At 46.4% G+C, this 25,284-nt stretch overlaps 1 protein-coding gene across 1 annotated transcript in view; it reads right to left on the bottom strand.

Moving 5' to 3' along the window:
* Positions 1-25,284, bottom strand: part of NPAS2 (neuronal PAS domain protein 2) — a 194,623-nt gene that overhangs the window by 14,004 nt on the left and 155,335 nt on the right. Inside the window, exons 8-15 of the mRNA XM_038761890.1 lie at positions 21,030-21,148; positions 19,510-19,592; positions 18,471-18,577; positions 15,837-15,984; positions 14,207-14,291; positions 11,453-11,579; positions 10,687-10,796; positions 8,864-8,956 (exon numbers count right to left, since the gene is read on the bottom strand). Of these exons, the coding sequence (XP_038617818.1) occupies positions 8,864-8,956; positions 10,687-10,796; positions 11,453-11,579; positions 14,207-14,291; positions 15,837-15,984; positions 18,471-18,577; positions 19,510-19,592; positions 21,030-21,148 (872 nt within the window). The remainder of the gene's footprint in view (positions 1-8,863; positions 8,957-10,686; positions 10,797-11,452; positions 11,580-14,206; positions 14,292-15,836; positions 15,985-18,470; positions 18,578-19,509; positions 19,593-21,029; positions 21,149-25,284) is intronic.

The raw sequence follows: 25,284 nt of genomic DNA, 5'->3' as shown, positions 1-25,284 counted from the left end.
TCTCCCCTCCTGCAGTGTCTCCTCCAAGAATTCTTTCCCAACGAAGCCCTCATTTCCCCACTCCCTCTTCTGCTACGAATATGTTCCCCCTCCTCCCCTCCCCATCCCCCCCGCCTTACCTCCTTCCCCTCCCCACAGCACCTGTATATATGTTTGTACGTATTTATTACTCTATTTATTTTACTTGTACATATTTATTCTATTTATTTTATTTTAATATGTTTCGTTGTCTGTCCTCCCCTTCTAGACTGTGAGCCCGCTGTTGGGTAGGGACCGGCTCTATATGTTGCCAACTTGTACTTCCCAAGCGCTTAGTCCAGTGCTCTGCATACAGTAAGCGCTCAATAAATACGATTGAATGAATGAATTAATCACCTAGGAACTTGGATCTGTACCTTAAGTACTTGATATTCATCCCACCCTTGGGCCCTCAGGATCAGGGCAGAATAGAGCAGTCCACAAGGGAGGGATACTGTGTGGGGCGAGTGGGATTAATCAATAAATCAACGGTATTTATTGAGCACTTACTAAGTGCAGAGCACTGTACTAAGTGCTTGGCAGAGTACAATACAGGAGGCCTTCCCAGACTGAGCCCCCTCCTTCCTCTCCCCCTCCTCCCCCTCTCCATCCCCCTTGCCTTACCTCCTTCCCTTCCCCACAGCACCTGTATATATGTATATATGCTTGTACGGATTTATTACTCTATTTATTTATTTATTTTACTTATAGATTTTTATTCTACTTCTTTTATTTTGTTAATATGTTTTGTTCTCTGTCTCCCCCTTCTAGACTGTGAGCCCACTGTTGGGTAGGGACCGTCTCTAGATGTTGCCAACTTGGACTTCCCAAGCGCTTAGTACAGTGCTCTGCACACAGTAAGCGCTCAATAAATACGACTGAATGAATGAATGAATGCATGAATACAACAAATGAGCAGACATGTTCCCTGCTCATAATGAGCTTGTAATGAAGGGGACCTGTTGTGAACCATGTGAGCCCGCTGTTGGGTAGGGACCGTCTCTAGATGTTGCCAACTTGTACTTCCCAAGCGCTTAGTACAGTGCTCTGCACACAGTAAGCGCTCAGTAAATACGATTGAGTGAACGAATGAATGAAGTCACTTAACTTCTCTGTGCCTCAGTTATCTCATCTGTAAAATGGGAATTAAAACTGTGATCCTGGTTCTTTCGGTAATTGCTTCCGTCTCCCATTCTAGAGCCGAAGAGTGGGAGCACCCCATCTGGGTCACCCACTGGTTCAGAGTTCTGCTGCTGCCCCTTTTAGACCGTGAGCCCACTGTTGGGTAGGGACTGTCTCTATATGTTGCCAATTTGTACTTCCCAAGCGCTTAGTACAGTGCTCTGCACATAGTAAGCGCTCAATAAATACAATTGATGATGATGATGCTGCCGTCACCGTCCCCTTCTCCTTCCCAAAGGCTGCCCCTTCCCACTGCTTGCTACCTGAGCAGCATGGCCTAATGGAGAGAACATGAGTCCAGGAGTCGGAGGATCCGCAGTCTAATCTGGGCTCTACCACCTGCCTGCTGTGTGACCTTAGGCAAGTCACTTCACTTCTGTGTCTCGGTTTCTTCATTTGTACAATAGGGATAAACTATCTGGTCTCCTGCCTACTCTGACCACGAATCCCATGTGGGGCAGGCACTGTGTCTGACCTGATTATCCTGTACTTACCCCACAGCTTAGTTCAGTAGCTGGTACATAGTAGGTGCTTAACAAATACCGCGATTATTATTCCTCCTTCCATCCGAGGCCCCCGTCCAAGGACAAGACAAACTAGACTGTAAGGGAAGTGCTAATCATGTCTTAACTTTAAAACTGCCTGAGATAAATGCTGTACAGTCCAGGCCAACACAGCTAACACCAGGCTGGTGAACAGACCTCCACAGGTTCGGCCTATTTCCCGACACCTGAAGAGACCTTTCATTCATTCGTTCATATTTATTGAGCGCTTACTGTGTGCACAGCACTGTACTAAGTGCTTGGGAAGTACAAGTTGGCAACATATAGAGACGGTTCCTACCCAACAGCGGGCTCACAGTCTAGAAGGGGGAGACAGACAACAAAACAAAACATATTAACAAAATAAAATAAATAGAATAGTAAATATGTACAAGTAAAATAAATAGAGTAATAAATATGCACAAACGTATATCCAGGTGCTGTAGGGAGGGGAAGGAGGTAAGGCGGAGGGGATGGGGGTGAGATATTCTTCTAGACTGTGAGCCCACTGTTGGGTAGGGACCGTCTCTATATGTTGCCAACTTGCACTTCCCAAGCGCTTAGTACAGTGCTCTGCATACAGTAAGCGCTCAATAAATACGATTGAATGAATGAATGAATGAAAGGTCTCTTCAGGTGTTGGGAAATAGGCCGAACCTGTGGAGGTATGTTCACAAGCCTGGTGTTAGCTGTGTTGGCCTGGACTGTACAGCATTTTCTCAGGCAGTTTTAAAGTTAAGACATGATTAGCACTTCCCTTACAGTCTAGTTGTCTTGTCCTTGGACAGGGGCCTCGGATGGAAAGATGAATAATAATCGTGGTATTTGTTAAGCGCTCAATAAATACGATTGATTGATTGAGATGGGGAGGAGATGGGCTTTCAATAGGAGGAGAGTAGTCGTCTATCAGATACGAGGAGGGAGGGTGTTCCAGGCCAGAGGCGGGACGTGGGTGAGAGGTCGGGGGCGAGAAAGACAAGATGGAAGTAGGGTGTGAAGGTTAGCATAACGTCCGTCTCCTCCTCTAGACTGTAAGCTCACCGTGGGCAGGGAAAAGGTCTCCGGGGGAGACGTCCTCTGCCTGGGGCCAGTGGTTCCCTGGCACAGGTGATGTCTCAGATTCTGCTGGACTACTCCCCGAGGCACCTAGCGACTTCTACATATTTATTACTCTATTTATTTATTTATTTATCTTACTTGTACATTTCTATCCTACTTATTTTATTTTGTTGGTATGTTTGGTTCTGCTCTCTGTCTCCCCCTTTTAGACTGTGAGCCCACTGTTGGGTAGGGACTGTCTCTATGTGTTGCCAATTTGTACTTCCCAAGTGCTTAGTACAGTGCTCTGCACATAGTAAGCGCTCAATAAATACGATTGATTGATTGATTGATTCCAAACAGGAGGGTAATGGCAGAGTCTGGTGGATCTCAGCGTGGTGGCAAGGAACCAGGACTCTGTTACTGCTTTGGTTTCCATCGTTATCTGGCATTGTTCGTTTTGAGATCTGATTGATAGATCAGTCAATCAATCCATCAGTGGCATTTATTGAGCACTTACTCTGTGCAGAGCACTGAAGAAAGCGCTTGGGACAGTACAATAGAGTTGGTGGCCACGATCCCTGCCCTTGAGGATTTTATAACCTAGTGGGAGAGGTAGACAGCAAAATGAGTTACAACTACTAGACTGTAGACTAGCTTTCTAGACTGTGAGCCCACTGTTGGGTAGGGACCGTCTCTATATGTTGCCAACTTGTACTTCCCAAGCACTTAGTACAGTGCTCTGCACACAGTAAGCGCTCAATAAATACGATTGAATGAATGAACTAGGGGAAGCAGCAGAGTATAAGGATATTTTAAAATGATTTTTGTAATGCTTTTACTACATGCCAGGCACTGTATTAAGCCCTGAGGTAAATAACAAGATAATCAATCAATCAATCGTATTTATTGAGCACTTACTGTGTGCAGAGCACTGTACTAAGCGTTTGGGAAGTACAAGTCGGCAACATATAGAGACAGTCCCTACCCAGCAGTGGGCTCACAGTCTAGAAGTTAATTAATCAGGTTGGATGCAGTCCATGTTCCACATGGGGCTCACAGTGTTTATCCCCAATTTACAGATGAGGCAACCGAGGCACAGAGAAGTCAAGTGACTTGCCCAAGATCATATAGCAGACAGATGGTGGAGCCGGGATTAGACCTCTGGTCCTCTGAGACCCAGGTCCATGTTCTTTCCACTAGGACACAGTGTTTCTTATAAGGCTACGTACGTGAGAGTTGTAATGATGGAGTGAGCGTCGAAGTGCTTAGGGAATATGGACCTCAGTGCATAGGCGATGCAGAAGGGAGGGAGAATAAGCTGGGGAAATGAGAGATTAATCAAAGAAGGCTTCTTGGAGCAGATGCAGTAGTAGGACATTGAAGATGGGAAGAGTGGTGGTCTTTTAGATACAAAGCGGGAGGGGGTTTCAGGTAGGAGGGTGGACATGAGTAACGTGTCGACAGTGGGTGAGATGAGAGAAAGACACCGTGAGTAATAATAATATTATAATAATGGCTTTATTAAGCGCTTACTATGTGCAAAGCACTGTTCTAAGCGCTGGGGAGGTTACAGGATGATCAGGTTGTCCCAAATGGGGCTCAGTCTTCATCCCCATTTGACAGATGAGGGAACTGAGGCCCAGAGAAGTGAAGTGACTTGCCCAAAGTCACACAGCTGACAACAGGCGGAACCGGGATTTGAACCCATGACCTCTGACTCCAAAGCCTGGGCTCTTTCCACCGAGCCATGCTGCTTCCCTGGACCACTGTGATATTAAACATTGAGAGGCAGCAAGGCCTAGTGGCAAGAGAATGGCCTTGGGAGTCAGAGGACATGGGTTCTAATTCCGGCTCCACTTCTTATCTACTGTGTGACCTTGGACAAGTCACTTAACTTCTCTGTGCCTGTTACCTCATCTGTAAAATGGGGATTAAGACTGTGAGCCTCACGTGGAACAATCTAATTACCTTGCATCTACCCAAGAACTTAGAATAGTGCTTGACACACAGTAAGTGCTTAACAAATGATATTATCATTAGTATTATTAGTATTATTAATAATAATAAACTCTTGACTGTGAGCTTCAAGGCTCTCCACGAGGGCCCCTGCAACCTAGATGACCCTTTGTCCTTCTATACCATTGCTTGCTCTCTGCAAACCACGTTGTACATGTGATCCTTCTTCTTCCAAGCCAGTAATGGACCTCCAAGGACCACAATGGGCCAGTAGAGGGAAAGTTAAAATAATTAGGAGTGTAAGGTGATGTTCCCATCATCATGAAGATGGAGGGGTAGAAAGGAACCTATTTCCCCCATCCTTCCCCCTGGAATACTCTGCTCTGTTTCACCACACCTCCTCGCCACTTTACAAATTCTAATAAAACTTCTCTCTGGCAGTAATTGCTACTAGGTTTATTCCCCTCTGTCAACTGGTCATCTTCTTCCATAACCTCATCATATATGGATCTGTCCTTATTTCAGGTTTTATGATGAGATAATTCATGTTTCATTCATTCTGCTGCACCTGAAGTTCCTTCAGTAATGGCACGCTGAGTCCAAACAGGCTCTTGCTACCGGAAGAAGAGCATTCCTTAAGTCTCTAATCACATTGTAGCCAAAAAGAGCACTGGAAACCCATTTTAGAACAGAACTGAGGATACCTTGGATTTGTCTTTGTTTGTCCAATGCACTTTCACATGAATTACCTGAATTTGTCTTCACAACTTCCCTGTCAGGTGAGATTAGGTAGTTTTACAATCTCCATTTTATAGATTATGAAATAGATCAGTCTCTTTGGCAGGCTCCCCCTCCTCCTCCCATCCCCTTACTGTGGGGGTTCCCCAAGGTTCAGTGTTTGGTCCCCTTCTGTTCTCGATCTACACGCACTCCCTTGGTGACCTCATTCGCTCCCACGGCTTCAACTATCATCTGTACACCGATGACACCCAGATCTCCATCTCTGCCCCTGCTCTCTCCCCCCTCTCTCCAGGCTTGCATCTCCTCCTGCCTTCAGGACATCTCCATCTGGATGTCTGCCCACCACCTAAAACTCAACATGTCCAAGACTGAACTCCTTGTCTTCCCTCCCAAACCCTGCCCTCTCCCTGACTTTCCCATCTCTGTTGACGGCATTACCATCCTTCCCGTCTCACAAGCCCGCAACCTTGGTGTCATCCTCGACTCTGCTCTCTCATTCACCCCTCACATCCAAGCCGTCACCAAAACCTGCCGGTCTCAGCTCCGCAACATTGCCAAGATCCGCCCTTTCCTCTCCATCCAAACCGCTACCCTGCTCGTTCAAGCTCTCATCCTATCCCGTCTGGATTACTGCACCAGCCTTCTCTCTGATCTCCCATCCTCATGTCTCTCCCCACTTCAATCCGTACTTCATGCTGCTGCCCAGATTGTCTTTGTCCAGAAACGCTCTGGGCATGTTACTCCCCTCCTCAAAAATCTCCAGTGGCTACCAATCAATCTGCGCATCAGGCAGAAACTCCTCACCCTGGGCTTCAAGGCTGTCCATCCCCTCGCCCCCTCCTACCTCACCTCCCTTCTCTCCTTCTCCAGCCCAGCCCGCACCCTCCGCTCCTCCGCCGCTAATCTCCTCACCGTCCCTCGTTCTCGCCTGTCCCGCCGTCGACCCCCGGCCCACGTCCTCCCCCAGGCCTGGAATGCCCTCCCTCTGCCCATTAGCCAAGCTAGCTCTCTTCCTCCCTTCAAGGCCCTACTGAGAGCTCACCTCCTCCAGGAGGCCTTCCCACACTGAGCCCCTTCCTTCCTCTCCCCCTCGCCCCCTCTCCATCCCCACCACTTTATCTCCTTCCCTTCCCCACAGCACCTGTATATATGTATATATGTTTGTACATATTTATTACTCTATTTATTTATTTATTTATCTTACATGTACATATCTATTCTATTTATTTTATTTTGTTAGTATGTTTGGTTTTGTTCTTTGTCTCCCCCTTCTAGACTGTGAGCCCACTGTTGGGTAGGGACTGTCTCTATGTGTTGCCGACTTGTACTTCCCAAGCGCTTAGTACAGTGCTCTGCACACAGTAAGCGCTCAATAAATACGATTGATTGATTGATTAATTGAGACAAAGAGAGTTTTAGTGGTTGGCCTAAAATGACACACCAGGCCAGTGACAGAGCTGGAACTAGAACCCCCATCTCCTGATTTACTTTAGTGCCCTGGGCTTGGTTTCGCTCCCTGTGTGGCAGTTCCCATTCCCGCCATTCACACGGCTCCATGGGTTACACCTGGTCAACCTAAAGACTTCCCTTCCATAGATAACCATCAAGACTCCCAGTAGTCTTGACAAGCAGCGTGGCTCAGTGGAGAAGAGCTTGGGCTTTGGAGCCAGAGGTCATGGGTTCAAATCCCGACTCTGCCAATTGCCACCTGGGTGACTCTGGGCAAGTCACTTCACTTCTGTGGGCCTCTGTTACCTCATCTGTAAAATGGGGATTAAGAGTGTGAGCCCCCCGTGGGAAAACCTGATCACCTTGTAACCTCCCCAGGGCTTAGAACAGTGCTTTCAACATAGTAAGCGCTTAATAACTGCCACCATTATTATTATTATTATTAGTCCCTTTGGCTTCAGCCCGGAGAGTGAGGAAACTCAAGCAGCGTAAGGCTGTCATCTCAATTTACAGTGTTGGAAAAGTCACATCTGCTCCTCTAATGTCTCAATGCTATTGACTGACCATTTTCTTTATCTTTGAGATTGTTCTTATGATTTTAGTGTTTCATCAGTGTTTGTGCTTATTTTGTGTCAGGCACTGTTCTAAGAGCTGGGGTAGATACAAACTAATCGGGTTGGGCACGGTCCATGTGCCACATGGGGCTCACAGTCATAATCCCCACTTTAAAAATGAGGTAATTGAAGCACAGAGAAGTTAAGTGACTTGCCCAAGGTCACACAACAGACAGCTGGCAGAGCCGGGACTAGAACCCAGGTCCTTCTCACTCCCAGGCCTGTCCTCCATCCACTAGGCCTCACAGCTCCTCGTTCTTTTCGTGTCTGCAACCACCCCCGGTCTATGCTTTCCTTTTACATCTTGAGCATTTTGGAGTCCAGGAACTGTGTTTAATTCTCAGTTGTGCAGGACCCTGCAGAATGAAAGTATCAACAGGTTCTAGAAGGGTTTGACAAAAGATTCCCAATGGGTGACTAGAGAGAAATATTAGGGGCGGACATCCAGAGAGGAACCACCATATGGTTCCTCGAGGATTCCTGAGATGAAGTGCTGGGCTGGGTGGACTTGGTCTGACCTAGAATAACAGTAGCCATACATGCTCCGGTGGCCACCATCAAAGTCTAATTGTTTTTCGCCAATACTATTCAGCTGCTGGGACTGATGCAGGAAAGCGGGGCTCCAGAAGATCCTACTTTCCAAACAGTGTCATGAACCCAAAACTGGCTAACTGCCCTGGAATCGGCTGCCTGGGCAGGCTGCTATTTGCCTGGGATTGATTATGCTCCACCAAGAAGCTGGCAGCATTTTCTCTTCTGCCTTCTACCTGGTTCCAGACGTTTTCTGCTAAAAGCCCTCTTGTAAGCTCATCTCCATTCATTCAATCACATTTATTCATTCATTTATCCACTCAATAGTATTTATTGAGTGCTTATTGTGTGCGGAGCACTGTACTAATTAAGTGCTTGGGAAGTACAAGTTGGCAACATATAGAGACGGTCCTTACCCAACAACGGGCTCACGGTCTAGAAACGGGCACCCAGTCTCTAGACCATAAGCTTGTTGTGGGCAAGGAATGTGTCTGTTATATTATTGGGTTGTACTCTCCCAAGCGCTTATAGAGTTCCCTGCACACAGTAAGCACTCAATAAATACGACTGATTGAAAATACGATTGATTGATTGACGGTCTCTGCCTTGTTCGGGCTCATCCGAATTTCCAGCCACACTTTCCGCTGAGGACCGAGTTCACCACCAGGCATTCAGGGGGTGGGTATCCTTAGAGGCGAAGGCTAGATTTTGACTGGAACCAATAAATGGACAGAAGACCCTACCATTAACTTTCAGATGAATTCCATCCCATCCAACCCCTAAACTCACCTGGGCCAGGGGAGCTGGTGGGCTCTGGAAAAGAGATCGAGGCAGCAACTGCAGAGGAAGCAGTTCACAGGGTGATGGGAAAGGCAAAGAAGCCTAGGGAAGGAAAAAAAAGGTAGCATCAGCACTCGGGGCCCTTGCCTAGACTTGCAAGGGTAGTCTGAGCAGCAGACCTACCGTGATATTTACTAAACACTTACTGTGAGCAGAGTACTGTACTGAGCTCCTGAGAGAATACAATAAAGCAGATACAATCCAGGCCCTGAAGGAGCTTCCAATCCAAACAGAACCCATAAGGAGATAAGGCTTCTGTCTTGGGGGTTTAACACTTACTCCTAGGGTGAGTAGAGAGTGGACAGTCTCTCTCACACTGGAGTTGAAAGTGAGAACCTTAAGAGGGTGTCATTTGTGCCGTTTGGAATGGGCAGCTCCATTCGGGAGGACTTTCTGACTGTCCCCTCAGGTTCCTTAATAATAATCAAATCCCCAAGGAAGCTACGGGGTTTGTGGAGAGGCGAGCCCTGCGGAAGCGTTTCCCTGGATCAGAGAAATGGAGGGCTTCTCCTCCACAGGGACCCAGAATAGAATGCACGTCAAAAAGATGGTCCTTCCCTCTGCCGGTGACAACTTGACAACTTGACAAGTTGTCGGTGACAACTTGACATCTGAGCACAACTGCCTTGCCAATGCAAGACCCAGGGCTCCCTTCCCAACATGACGTGTGCATGGGGAGGAGAGGGGATTTAAGCAACAGCAGCAGCAGCACATGGGTACTACAGATTTTACAACATTTGGAAGCTTTGGCATGGGCCCGGGAGTTAGAGACCTGGGTTCTAGATTAAGCTTCACCTGTTGCCTACTGTGTAAACTTCGGCAAGTCACTTAACTTCTCTGTGCTTCCATTTCCTCATCTGTAAAATGGGAATTCAAAATCTTCCCTCTTCAGCCCTAACCCTTAGATTGTGAGCCTCTATGGGACAGGAACTATGTCCAACTGATTATCTTGCATCTACCCTAGAGTTTAGGACTGTACTTGGCACATAGTAAGTTCTTAAGAAATGCCACCATTATTATTCCTAATAATAATAATAATGTCATTTATTAAGTGCTTACTATATGCAAAGCACTGTTCCAAGCGCTGGGGAGGTTACAAGGTGATCAGGTTGCCCCACAGGGGGCTCACAGTCTTAATCCTCATTTTACAGATGAGGTAACTGAGGCACAGACAAGTGAAGTGACTTGCCCAAAGTCACACAGCTGACAATTGGCAGAGCCGGGATTTGAACCCATGACCTCTGACTCCAAAGCCCGGACCCTTTCCACTGAACCACGCTGCTTCTCTAGTACAGTGCTCTGCACACAGTAAGCGCTCAATAAATACGATTGAATGAATGAATTAGTACTTCTACTACTCTACTATTACTCCACTCTCTACTACTCTACTATTACTACTCTTTATTGAGCACTTACTCTGTGCAGAGCACTGTACTAAGTGCATAGGAGAATACAATACAAGAGAGTTGGTAGAACGATCCCTGCCCATAAGGAGCTTACACTTTAGCCGGGGAGACAGATGTTAAAATAAATACATACATACATACATAAATAAATTATGGATATGTATATAAGTATGGTGGGATTGAGGGTGGGGTGAATATCACGTGCTTTAGAGGTACAGATCCAGATAAAAGGGTACAGCTCCAGGGTGTTGGGATTGGGAGCCAGGATACCCACATTATCCCTAGGAAATCAGTGATTTTCCAAACAGTTCAGGAGAAGAAGTTCAGAAACCCTGTGCCCGGGTGCTTTTCTGCTTACAGACTCACCGACAACAGGGCAGGTTGGTCGAGTCTCTGCAGGGTCGAGTCCTGTTGCTGGCTGGCTGTTCTTGGCAGGGAGGGAGTGAGGGAGTTGGAGAGTTGCTTGGTTGCAGTGGCTGGAAAAAAAACAGAAATTATTTTCCCCTGGTGACTTGGGTGAGTTTGGGAAGCACTTTTAAGGCAAGAAGAGGGTACAGGTGAGGCATTGCCATGTGACAGGATAGTGAAGAGGCTCACTGACAGAGCTGCTCGGATGACGTAGGCCTCAGGGGGTGAAGCAGAGGGAATCAAGGCAGGTCCTACACAGACAGAGCTAACAGGAGACAACAAAAACCCATCCACTTCTCAGGGAACCAGGAAAACGAGCTGGGGGACTTGGGTCCTTGGACTTCACAGAGAATTCTCCACCTCATTCCAGACTAGGATTTTAACTCCTCTCCCGTCCAACCCTTTGCCAAAACTGGAAATGGGAAAAAGAACGACAGGTTGGTATTCTCAACACGTAACTGCCCTAAATTGCCCTGGGTTGGAAGGAACCAAACAAAATTTCACGGAGGTCGGTCAGTTGCAGGGGAAGAAAGAGCAGCCCCAGGATGGGCAACTCTTCACTCCAGAGAAGCAGTCCCCGAACCACCAAACTCTGGAAACACTGATTTCCATCGCCCGGCACCCATGGAGAGATCTCACTGAGGGATGCTCTGGGGGCTGGACCTCACAGGGTTCATCCAGATCTGGCCCCGGGGGCAGCGAAGGATCTAAGCCCTGCACTCACACGTGGGCTGAGACGCGGATGGCGGAGAGGATCTGTGGGAGCTCCTTGAAGATGGGGAGGGAGATTGGCTCGCGCTGAGTCCCAAAGCCCCCGCTTGCTGGGGGGTGTTCGGGTCTGGCCCTCGGTCCTGAAATGCCAAACAGAGAGAAAGCCTTCTTTAAAGTTTTCGACGCCTTGCACGGATGCCAAGACTTTACATTGTTGGAGGCTGTTTCAAGGTGAGGGATGGAACAGTTGGGGTGTATTGGGCCTGGATTCTGTAAGTCAAACTCTGGCAACTTTAACTGTATTTTCTCCCAGCACCTCCCACCATTCCTTAGGGGCCAGCCATGGAGACAGATGTTGGACTGAAAGTTTGTAGTGAAGCAAAATTAAAAGATAATGTTTGTGCCGAATGGAAAGGGAAACCAATATCATCATCAGTGACAACAGCCTTGGTGAAGACCCTATCTCCTGGAGAACTCCTTTGGCCTCGGTACAAAGCAAGCTAAAGTGACTCAACGTAGCACAGACACATGGATGATGGAGCCAACAAGGAATAAATTCTTAGATTTAAAAAAAATACATTTTTATTCCAGGCAAACAGAGGGGCCCGTGCGGTTCGGGATGTGTGGAGTAAAGGGGGAGGGTTCATATGTAAGACCATTTCTCTTGTAGAGACTCAAAGAAGACTTTTTGGAGAAGGTGGGAGTCTAAGAGTTGCTGGAATAAAGGGATAGGTCTTGGCCTGGGGAGAAGGAAGTGGGAGTGGATGGGTGCTGTAGGTTACGTAGTAAGAGAGAAGACTCAGAGGCAGGGGAAGGGGAAATGGAGTTGATCTTCCTGGGAAAATCAGCGGCAAGAGACTTTTAGACTGTGAGCCCACTGTTGGGTAGGGACTGTCTCTAAATGTTGCCAACTTGTACTTCCCAAGTGCTTAGTACAGTGCTCTGCACACAGTAAGCGCTCAATAAATACGATTGATGATGATGATGAAGAGAGCAGGAGGAGATAAGCCAAGTCAGGTGATCCAGATTACAATGGAAAACCTTAAGTGGCATCACTTCCAACCCGATTTTCACTCAAACTCAGAAGCCACATGGGTTAGTGGAAAGACCATGGGCCTGAGAGTCAGAGGACCTGGGTGCCACCACTTCCCTGCTGTGTGACCTTGGGCAAGTCACTTAATTTCTCTGGGCCTCAGTTACCTCATCTGTAAAATGGGGAATAAGGCTGTGATCCCCATGTGGGACACAGACTGGATCCAACCTGATTATTTTGTATCTCTCCCTCTGCTTAGTGCAGTTCTTGACACTTAGTAAGCGCTTAAAAACTACCATAAAAAACTGTGCCGCGTTAAGTGGAATATTATACTACAACATCATAATGGAGACCCAATAAAGTTCAGCATCCCATTGACACTCACTGTGATGCTTTGTGCCTAACATCAGTGTACCAGCCGGATGCATTCAGTTGGGTCCTTGGATATTAAACTCTTCAGGAATCCCCTGGAAAAATGGGGATAAGATCCTACTCCTTCTTACTTATACTGTGAGCCACATGTGGGACAGGGGCTGTATGAAACCTGATTATGTTGTATCTACCCCAGCACATAGTGCAGTGCTTGGCACAAAGTAAGCAATTAACAAATATTATTACTGTTGTTGCTGTTGTTGTTGTTACGATTCAGGAAACAACAATAAGCTATGCCCTATCAGTGAGTGTCAGATTAGTCAGCCTGTCAATCATATTTATTGAGCATTTACTGTGTGCAGAGCACTGTACTAAGTACTTAGGACAGCGCAACACAACAACGAACAGACACATTCCCTGCCCACAACGAACTTACAGTCTAGAAGGGGTTACAGGCATTAATTGCACTCTTCATTGATGTCCATTGGGAAGAATTCAAAAAATGACTGAGCCGTTCTCTTCTTTTTAAATTCACTTCACCTGCAAGAAGGCTAAGGCCCTTAAACAAGGTAAGGGAGAAGGGAGCCTTGCTGGAGGAGGATACTGGTCTTCAGGGCCACCAGGTACTGTGGCACTTTCCCGCCAATATGGGTTTCTTTTAAGTGTCCCTAAAAATGATTCTTGAAGAAAGGAACCTGCCAATGAGGAGGAGAAGTGCCAGTTCCCCTGGAGCTTCCCAGATCAGGAATCTTAGTCTCTAGGGATGAAAGGGAGCTGAAGGGCACGTTTCAGCTCATTCATCCCCCCCGCCTCCTTGGAGACTCCAAACCAACCATCCCATGTACCATCCTGCTTCAAAAGGCCTCAGAGGCGATCCCACAGCCAAGTGCAGACCTTAACAGCTCCATTCTATCTTTAATTCCTCCATCTTCAATTTCCTACTTTTCCACTCTCAGACGAGAGAACGGGTTGCTGCTGCCAGGAGCCTAAGAGTCCTGGGAGAAGGAGTGTGGAGAAAAATGAGAGGGAGCTCTGATAACAAAGGAGCAGATGCTTAGTAGGGAAAAAAAGGGGACTCCGGTCAGGAGTTTCCATTTCTGTTCCATCGTTTGTGTGATGTGTTGGTGGGACTCTTGGACAAACTCGTCTTTCTGATCTTTGGGTGTCTACATTTTTCCTTCTGTAAAGCAATGGCCATTCCCTCCCCTCCCGCCACCTCAGAGGGGAGGCATAAAATAGAGTAGATCACAGCTACCAGAGAGCTTTGTAAAGATGTAAGTAGGAGGTATCCACGTCACTTGGTGTTAGTGAACAGTTCCCACAGTAACTCTTATGTACTCTATTGACCCAGCCAGCACATACCTTTAGTGCTGATACAATGGCAACTTCATCAGTTATGACTTCCAAAGTCAGCGCTTGCCTTCGTTCCACCCGAACGTTTGCGTAGCTGGTTGGGATACAGAATTTTATGGAGTAGAAATGTTACCTAGCCCTCAGTGTGGATGGAGAAAATGGACATGCAGGGGCTACAGAGAGAACAAGCTTCACTCCTTATTCGCAGCGAATGGAGTAAAATGCATAAAATTGAACCTTGAAGGTTCAATAGGGCTGCCAATTTCTGTTCCTAAACTTGGCTGTCTGATTCTTGGAAGCAAGGACAAGCCCACAAGCTCTGAATTTTCTTCAGTGCTGCACGACCACTCCTTCCCCTTTTATCAAAACAACCCAAGCGCTTAGTACAGTGCTCTGCACATAGTAAGCGCTCAATAAATACGATTGATGATGATGATGATCTCTCCCCACACTCTCCCATCTCACCTAATTACAGATCTCCCTGAGCTTTTTTTATGGCATTTATTAAGTGCTTATTATGTGCAAAGCACTGTTCTAAGCGCTGGGGAGGTTACAAGGTGATCAGGCTGTCCCACGTGGGGCTCACAGTCTTAATCCCCATTTTACTGATGAGGTAACTGAGGCACAGAGAAGTGAAGTGACTTGCCCAAAGTCACACAGCTGACAACTGGTGGAGCCGGGATTTGAACCCATGACCTCTGACTCCAAAGCCCGGGCTCTTTCCACTGAGCCATGCTGCTTCTCTGCTTCTTTTTCTACAATGCACAGTTCCTATTATGTCCAGGGAGGTGAATTCAGCAGTTTTTTTCTTTATTCTGAAGTGTGGTTGTGTTTCCAGAAGATGCGTGGAAAGAGAGGATGGAAGATCTCTGTAAAAACATACCAATCAAATCTTCCAAATATATAGTTCTCTGTCTGACCCTTGGATCCACTCCCCAAAGAGGACAAAAATTTTATTTTACCCCAGAATCAATTTCCAAATGGCATATTTGGGGGGATACCTGGCTTCTAGACTGTGAGCCTACCACTGGGCAGGGACCGTCTCTATATGTTGCCAACTTGTACTTCCCAAGCTCTTAGTACAGTGCTCTGCACGCAGTAAGCGCTCAATAAATACGATTGAATGAATGAAACGAATGAAGACAGCAAAGATCTGCTAATTGTCAGCTTTATGACTTTGGGCAAGTCACTTAACTTCTCTGGGCCTCAGTTACCTCAATCTGTAAAATGGAGATTAAGACCGTGAGCCCCCCGTGGGACAGCCTGATCACCTTGTAACCTCCCCAGCGCTTAGAACAGTGCTTTGCACATAGTAAGCGCTTAATAAATGCCATTATTATCATTATTATTATTATTATCCGACTTCTTTTGCCAGTGAAGCTTGGGGAATGACCAACTGTATGGCTCTGCAGAGGAAATTGGAAGACCCCTAAACTCGTGCCACCGGGCAGCTCCCACCAATGGTAACAAAGCCCAACCTGGGCAGTTTAGCAGAAGGCACGAACTTCCCAAGGGGCCCAACTTTTGATCTAACTTAACCAGGGACAAGTTCCAGCTTTGAAAATATCCAGCTTCACAACCCAACCACCCAGCCCTCCGACCGCAGCAATGCCCACCCGGGATCCCTCGAGCACTGTACCTCACAACCGTGTGTGTGCACACAATGAACTCTGGTTTTGAGTTCCACTGGTGGTAGGTGATGTAGTAATGGGTCTGGAGCCAGATCCACTGCTGTCCTTTGGTCAGAAACCGGTAGCAGCAAGATTTTCCCTTGCCAAACTGCATCACTGTTGGCAAAAAAATGGGTACTGCACATAACACATTTTCAGCAGGGTGAAAAATTACCATTTGAAAAGGCACCGTGATAACAGGATGGATGATTTTGTGTTGTTGTTGTTGTTGTAAGTAATTCAAACCTTGACCCTGTCACCAGGCTCCTTTTCTGGCACCTTAAATGATTGTAGCCTAAGTATAAATTATAGTGCTGGCTTAGAGAAGCAGGATGGCTTAATAGATAGAGCACAGGCCTGTGAGTCAGAAGGACCTGGGTTCTAATCTTGGCTCCGCCACGTGTCTGCTGTGTGACCTTGGGCAAATCGCTTAACTTCTCTGGGCCTCAGTTACCTCATCTGTTAAATGGGGATTCAGAGTGTGAGCCCCAGGTGGGACAGGGAATGTGTCCAACCTGCTTAACTTGTATCTATCCCAGTACTCAGAACAGTGCTTGGCACCTAGTAAGCACTTAACAAGTACCATTATTATTATTATAATGCATTTAATGGGACCAGATGTTTTCGGAAGTGGAGGTCTGTGGTCTAAATACTTCTTTAACTTGAAATGGGGTATGAAGACCCACGTTGGCCAAGGCATCTCTCTCTGCCTGCCGCAGGACTTCAGCGAGGCCTAGTGGATAGAACATGGGGCTGGGAGTCAAAAAGACTTGAGTTCTAATCCTAGTTCTGCCACTTGTCTGCTTTGCGACCTAGGGCAAGTCACTTAACTTTTCTGTGCCTCAGTGACCTCGTCTGCAAAATGGGGATTAAGATTGTGAGCCCCATGTGGGACAGGGCTGATTAGTTTTTATCTACCTCAGCACTTAGAACAGTGTTTGAAACATAGTCAGTGCTTAACAAATACCATCATTAGGACTGGATTTTCATCCCTTAGAGGTGAAGGAAACAGATGTCTACTTAATCTAGGGTACTCTCCCTAGTGCTTAGCACAGTACTCCACATATAGTAAGTAGTCAAAAAATACCACTGATTGATAGATCTACACTGATAGAGCTGGGCCTGATAAAAAGACCTGACATCTGCCAACCCTGGAATGATTCTGTTATTGCTTGTCAGCAGCTTAACCTCAGTTTATAGGGCTAAATTTAAGTGTCTTAGATACATAATCTTCCCCTCTTCTCGAGGACCGGCCGCAGAGGGGAAGCCCTTTCAGAATAGTAGCAGATAAAAATTTGAAAATATCTGTCCTCCCTCTACCTGAGTCAAAAGAGGCTCCTGTGCTATACAGAGACCTGAGAGGGAATCTGATACCTCCAAACCAAGTCAGGGTCCAAGGGTTCCCCAAGAAATACACGCTAGGTTTAGGTAGATTTGGACGGTCTGCCATGAAAATGACATGTATGACACCATTATGCTACACTGCTTGCACATGCAGCATATATGTGTAAATGTATATATGTTTGTAAGTATTTATTGCTCTATTTATTTTATTTGTACATATTTATTCTATTTTATTTATTTACTTATTTATTTATTTTTTTGTTAATATGTTTTGTTTTGTTCTCTGTCCTCCCCTTCTAGACTGTGAGCCCACTGTTGGGTAGGGACCGTCTCTATATGTTGCCAACTTGTACTTCCCAAGTGCTTAGTACAGTGCTTTGCACACAGTAAGCGCTCAATAAATATGATTGAATGAATGAATGAATGAAATGCAGCGTAACGTGCTCCCCTCCGGGCAGCCAAGTACAGCCGTCCCTACCATTCTCCCATATTACGGTGCGGCTCGAACCTGCTCCCGCTGCGGGCTTCCTGCCAGGTGAAATTCTGAGGGACACGGGATTCTCTCAAAATGGGGTTCTCAGATTGCACCGGATAAGAAATGGATTAATGAACTAGTGAACAAGAATACCTTTGGTTCACTTCAAAATCTTCATTACGAGACGTCTTATGGAAAAAGAAATTAAAGATAGACTAGTGCAGTCTAACACCTGGCCTGGATTCGGAGAATGTACTGTGAAATAAGATGGGGAGCCCAATAACAAAGACACCAGATACTGAAGGGGAGCACGTCTCAACTAGGCTACCTTTCACCCTTTGGAAAGAATGTATTAATCAGTAATGGGTTCTGAGGAAACCTAGGAAAGCCAGGGCCACCTAAACCACTTTAACTGAGCATCACGTTAATCTTGGTTAGGAGCCAGAGACAGTTTACCCTCAGCAGGAAAAACTGAGGGAGCAACTCAGTTGGATGGAAAGGGTAAGGATGGACCTTCTCACGCAAAGATGGATGGCACTTCTCCCGACTGAGTTCAGAGGCAGAATGGTGAACCATAGCTGAACTCAACATTGGAGAATTATAATGTGAACAGCTGGGGTTCACTAGTCTGACTGTAGATCAGAGTCCTCAGTGCGGCTCTCAGCTCTGAAATCACTCTCCTACGGCTGTGTCTGATCAGCTTGGAGAAGGGAGGGTTGGCGATGGCAGCATCTGATTTGTTGGATGAACATGGCCATTGCAGCTAAAGCGGAGGGATACTTACAGTGTTCATGGCACCTGGCTAAGAGTTCTAGATCATCTATGTGATAATAATCATAGCCAGAAGTACCCAGGACTTCAAAAGGCAAATATCCTATGATCGGTGGAGCTCTGAATAGGACACAACAAAACACACACACACACACACACATACACACACACACAAATTTCAGAAAACAGTTGTAGCTGAACCTACTTTCCCAGTACGGGAGTCTAGCATGCTCTATGTTCAAAGGGAAGACAAGATCCCCTTGTCTTTGAGGATACAACATGTCTACGTTTTTGCAGGGATATAAAGCAGTCTGAGGTCCGACTTCCAAAAGTCCACATCTCTTTCTGGCACTGACCCATTTTTAAATATCCAATAGTCAGAGCCAATTGATCAACTTCTCAAGTCAGGCATATTTTCATTTGTTAGGGTGAATCAGACATAAAACGAATGACTGAACCAAAACCATGAAACATGCCCATTCTTTTGATTCTTAATAAAAGACCAGAGAGTAGGTTTGAATACGCAAAGGAAGAGGCAAAATAATCCCAGGCCTCCTTCCCAACCCCTCAGAAGTCGGAGACTTTAACCCTAAAGGAAAGGCCCCGAGACTTCCTAAGGGCAGCCCCTCTGAACCTGGGCACAGGAAAAGCAAGTACAACCAAAGTGAAACTCAACACCCTGTTTCAGCGGGAAAGATTGCTCCTGCTGCCCCGAGATGGTTAATCTTGAATCTCTTGAAAAGTTACCAGGCCCCATATCCAGTTAGGGTGGCCAAAGTTTAGTTTGGAGGTCATAGGATACTAGTGGCTACAGCCTGGCATGACCCACCCTCCAACTCTTTCCAGGGATGAAGTCTGGACAGCTCTAAACATGGCATCTCTTCCTGACTGGCTTTCTGGGGACATGGCACAATGCAATGAAATAAGGAATAATTCTATTTAAATGGCGTATCTAGCCACTCTAGAATCACCACTTCTTCAACCAGGTGGTACTGATGCATGCAACTGGCTTTGAAAGGGACCCAAGCCCAACAGCTTTCTGCTTCACAAACCTGTGATCCAGAAATAAAAACTTCCATTCCAGACTGTGTCTTGAAGTGAATTCCTCCAGAGGTTCTTCAACAAGGTATGCTTCCTGAATCGGGATAAATGGCTAGGTTGAGGGTCAAATGTTCACCTCTAGCTCTGTCAGTTTCTAGTTAAAGAGGAATACAAACCAGGGGGAAAGACACTTCCTAATCCTACAGAGCGCACTGGAATGAAATTCAAACCCTGTCAACAATTACAGAACTATTTGACTTTGAGCGGATGTTTCAGTTTTGAGAGAAGAAATCCTTGGGAGGGTAACTGTGCCTCCATCTTATCTCTCTCATCAACGTCTCGGTCACATCCTCCTTCCCCCTGGAACCTCCGCCCCCTTCATATCTCACAAACCACCACTCTTCAAAGACCTATGAAAGCCATAGCTCCTTTTAGAAGCCTCCTCTGACTAACTTCTCATCTCCTCACCCTATTTTCCCTTCTGCCTAGCCCCTGCTGTGTCACCTACTCTCTTGGGTCTGTACCTGCTAAGAACTCTGATACTCACCCTACCCCAACTCTGCACCATACACTTATACTCTGCTGCTTTCCCTATCTGTAATTTATTTTAATGTTTATCTCCCCCACTAGATGTAGGCTTCCTTGAGGGCAGGGAGCATGTCTACCAATTCTGTTGTATCATACTCTCCCAAGAGTTTAGTATAGCACTCTTCACATAGAAAGCACTCAATAAATACCATTGATCTATCGATTGATTGCAGTTAAAGTCACCTTCTTGCCCTCCTAAAACAGTGCCTGTGGATTAAGAAGGGCAGATCTAAGAAGGGAAGAAAAGAGAGAGGGAAGAGTTGGGATAGAGTACGATGGACTCCCAAACTGGTTCCACTCTCCCTCTCTACATTTCTTGTCCTGTTGATTGTGGGTGGGAATTGATTGCTTGAGAATGATCTTTTCAGAGGACGGTGCATCGGGGGACATTATGTAGGGTTCTCCTCCTCTTTGGGGTGCATCCCTGGACTTTAGTCAGGGTTTTCTCCATCCATTGGGTGCATTCCAGGTCACTGCGTACAGTTCTCCCAGCTCTCCCCTGATTTGAGGTCAAAGAGTACTAAGCAAGAGTAGATTCATTCATTCATTCAATCGTATTTATTGAGCGCTTACTGTGTGCAGAGCACTGTACTAAGCGCTTGGGAAGTCCAAGTTGGCAACATATAGAGACGGTCCCTACCCAACAGCGGGCTCACAGTCTAGAAGTAGATGCCAGGCAAAGCTGGAAGTAGCCTCTGCTTTTATTTCCCCCTGGAGTAAACCCACCAGGAAACATGTAGCTCCTCTATTTCACCTTTGTCACTGTGGAAAGTTGTCTTGGTCAAAGACAGTGACACCACCACAGTGGGCTCTTGACCCTGATCCACTTAGGTTGGGCCACGGCTGCACCAGGTAGAATCTCTAGAACCGCGTATCTCAGGGGATGGGATGGGTGCCTCCTTGCCTTCCCCAGAACTAACGGGTTCTGCCCCTGGGTACTTGCCTTTAAAAACTGAGGGGTGGCCAGACGAACCGTAGCGATGAAGCAGGTTTGCTTTCCTAGTGATGTCCTGTAGGTCCGAGGTACAGCACCATCAAAGCCATTGCAAGGAGGGTGAGGCACTGGGGAAGAGAAGAGCAGGGAAGGGACAGCCCATGGGTCTTGACTGAACCCTGTTTTTGTCATAAAGGCCCCAAAGGGGTGAGTCCTCAAGAACTACATTATCTGCTATTGAGGGGGTGGGTCTGTTCAGAGATTTCTTCGCCTATGCGTAGTCCTGACTGGGTGTGACTGAGGCATGCTCGGAAGAGTATGAAGCAGGTGAGGAGTGGCCGGCAAGCAGCCATTCTGCTGGATGTGCTGCGATGACCAGCCATCCTTGGGTTCTCCTGCAATCCTTTCCCTGGTGGATTTTCTAAAATGGCATGGCAGGGATGGGAAGATGGCCATGGAGGCTGTCGGACCGAAGGGAGATTTGGGGAATGGGGGAGGGTTTGTTTGCCATTCTAGTGCCAGGGTGACAAGTTGCCTTGGGAGAAGATAAGAATCCTGGAATTCTCTTGGTCGGAAAGAGTAACGGAGCTTAAAAAGAGCAGTATGGCATTATCCTTATTTCAGTGCAAGAGGTTATATTAGTGAAGCACGCAAGAAGCCATTAGCAACTATTAGTGCTGTCACACCAGTGACCTTATTACCCTTACCACCTGTGTCATATGATTAGACACATTGGAATCAGTTTATCCTGTAGAATATATTTTTGCCTTTCTAGATTTTTTTCCCCATTTCACACACTGAGACTGAATCATTCATTCATTCAATGTATTTATTGAGCGCTTACTGTGTGCAAAGCACTGTACTAAGCCCTTGGGAAGTACAAGTTGGCAACATATAGAGACGGTCCCTACCCAACAACGGGCTCACAGTCTAGAAGGGGGAGGCAGATGACAAAACAAAGCATGTGGACAGGTGTCAAGTCGTCAGAACAAATGGAATTAAAGCTAAATGCACATCATTAACAAAATAAATAGAATAGTAAATATGTACCCGTAAAATAAATAGAGTAATAAATCTGTGCAAACATACATACAGGTGCTGTGGGGAGGGGAAGGAGGTAGGGCGGTGGGGACTTCAAAAGGCAAATATGATCGGTGGAGCTCTGAATAGGACACAACAAAACACACACACACACACACACACATAAATTTCAGAAAATTTGTAGGAGGAGGAGAGGAAAAGGGGGGCTCAATTTGGGAAGGCCTTTTGGAGGAGGTGAGCTCTCAGTAGGGCTTTGGAGGAAGAGCCCCAGCATCCAGCCCCAGCAATAAGCTGAATTCTTATTAACCTGCATGCTCTTCCGTTAACTTTAGCATTTCAACAAGGTTCTAATGTTACTCAAATGTAGTTTGTGTGATTGCATACGGCTCTAAAGGAAACGGGGAGAGACAGAAACGGAACCCAGGAACAGACGGCAAGGGAGTGAGTTTAAAAGTACATGGAATGATCCTCAGATTTCTGCTAGTTTTGGGTTACTGGAGTCAAAGATGTAACGCCAGTGGAGACCAAGCAGGCTGCCTCCAGGGCTGGATTAAGACAGGGGATCACAGGGTTGAAGCCCACGACCCTGGCTAATTGGGGAACATCTGATGACACATTTTTAGACTGTGAGCCCACTGTTGGGTAGGGACTGTCTCTATATGTTGCCAATTTGTACTTCCCAAGCGCTTAGTACAGTGCTCTGCACATAGTAAGCGCTCAATAAATACGATTGATGATGATGATATAACCTCCAGCAATCTGAGGTGCTGCCCTTGCTGCATCCTCCCACCCCTGAGAAAATCCACCATCAGGCCTGGCCAGAAAGAGCCTGATTTCCCCAGTCATTCCTCTTCCAATAGCGGAACTCCCCCCAACTCCCTGCAGCTCTGGCCTGGGGTTAGGGACAATCCCAGCATGTGGCTGTGAAGCAATAATAATAATAATAATAATAATAATAATAATGGCATTTATTAAGTGCTTACTATGTGCAAAGCACTGTACTAAGCGCTGGGGAGGTTACAAGGTGATCAGGTTGTCCCACGGGGGGGCTCACAGTCTTAATCCCCATTTTACAAATGTGGTAACTGAGGCCCAGAGAAGTGAAGTGACTTGCCCAAAGTCACACAGCTGACAATTGGTGGAGCCGGGATTTGAACCCATGACCTCTGACTCCAAAGCCCGAGCTCTATCCACTGCGCCACGCTGCGCCACGCTGCTTCTCAATGTAATCGAGTGAAAGAATACGGGCTTGGGAGCCCGAGGACTTGGATTCTAATCCCAGCTCTGCCACCTGCCTGCTTTGTAAAAGTCACTCATCCTCTCTGGGCCTCAGTTTCCTCATCTATAAAATGGGGATTCAAAATCTGTTATCCCTCTTATACAGACTGTGTGCCCCATGTGGGACAGGGACGAAGGAACTATGTCTGACCTGATTATCAGACCTGATTATCGAGAAGCAGTGTGGCTCAGTGGAGAGAGCTCGGGCTTTGGAGTCAGAGATCATGGGTTCAAATTCCGGCTCCGCCACTTGTCAGCGGTATGACTTTGGGCAAGTCACTTAACTTCTCTGTGCCTCAATCAATCAATCAATTGTATTTATTGAGTGCTTACTGTGTGCAGAGCACTGTACTAAGCGCTTGGGAAGTACAAGTTGGCAACATATAGAGACAGCCCCTACCCAACAGTGGGCTCACAGTCTAAAAGTTACCTCAGTTACCTCAGTTACCTCATCTGTAAAATGGGGATTAAGACTGTGAGCCCCCTGTGGGACAACCTGATCACCTTGTAACCTCTCCAGCGCTTAAAACAGTGCTTTGAACATAGTAAGCACTTAATAAATGCCATTATTATCATTATTATTATAATAATCTTGAATCTGCAGCCTGGGTGAACAAGATGAACAAGGGCTAAGGGAGTCAGAGGACCTAGGTTCTAATTTCAGATCTTTCACTTGTTTGCTGTGCAACCTTGGGCAAATCACTTAATTTCTCTGGGCCTCAGTTCCCTCATCTGTAAAATGGGGATTCAGTACCTGTTCTTCCTCCTACTTAGACTGAGCCCCATGTGGGAACTGATTATCCTGTACCGATCCCAGCGCTTAGTACAGTGCTTGGCAGTGCTTATGTGAAGCAGTTGCAGTTTGTTTAATGGGGATGGAAAGTACAACTGGAGGGGAAAGAAGTGGGTAGCATTTTGAAGTTAATTACAGTTAGTGTAAGAAAACATGGTTTTCTTCAGTTTTCACTGCAGCAGGCATTCTCAATGGGACAATATAATTAAACACGCTGAACAGAGATGGCCCATGTGAAATCAACAGCTGTAGGGAAATATGTTAATAAAAGACAGGAGAAAAGCAAATGGCTTTTCCAGCATTTTTCAGAACAAACAGAAAACAAAGAGGTGTACTACTGTGAAAAACTCAATTTAGATCAAATGACTTGTAACAGTGGTACCCACCCAGCTTTATGAAAAGAAGAATAAAGAATCTAATTACCACTAAGGCACCATTTCAAACTGTCTGGGTCGATGGTATTCAATCTGTCAGAAAATTAACCTCTCACTAATTATGCATAATTTTCACTTTGATCTCTTTTCTCTTCATAAAGGGTTCAGGGTAGTTGGGAATTGAGTCCCGATGAGAGAATATCAGTGAAATCAGTCCGCCTGTCTGTGGCTGGGGAAGATCAGTGGGGACTGCTTACTTGTGGCACAAATGAACCATCTTTCCTCACACTCCTCGGAGGCATGGAGCAGGACTGAAAAGGGAGTCTAGGAGCTCTGGGGATTGTTGAGAGGGAGTTGGTCAATTGTACCCTTCTAAATTTGAAAAATTTCTTGTTTTCTCTATGAGGTCTCCACAGTCTGAATAGTCTCCACAGAAATCCTCTCCACCTCACACTCCTCGGAGGCATGGAGCAGGACTGAAAAGGGAGTCTAGGAGCTCTGGGGATTGTTGAGAGGGATTTGGTAACTTGTACCCTTCTAAATTTGAAAAATTTCTTATTTTCTCTCTGTGGTCTCCACAGTCTGAATAGTCTCCACAGAAATCCTCTTCACCTCACACTCCTCGGAGGCATGGAGCAGGACTGAAAAGGGAGTCTAGGAGCTCTGGGGATTGTTGAGAGGGAGTTGGTAAATTGTACCCTTCTAAATTTGAAAAATTTCTTGTTTTCTCTATGAGGTCTCCACAGTCTGAATAGTCTCCACAGAAATCCTCTTCAAC

Source organism: Tachyglossus aculeatus, chromosome 20 (assembly GCF_015852505.1).
Source record: "Tachyglossus aculeatus isolate mTacAcu1 chromosome 20, mTacAcu1.pri, whole genome shotgun sequence".
NCBI classification, from domain to species: domain Eukaryota; kingdom Metazoa; phylum Chordata; class Mammalia; order Monotremata; family Tachyglossidae; genus Tachyglossus; species Tachyglossus aculeatus.
The sequence above is the reverse complement of the archived record's forward strand: the minus strand, read 5'-3'. Positions and strand labels throughout refer to the sequence as shown.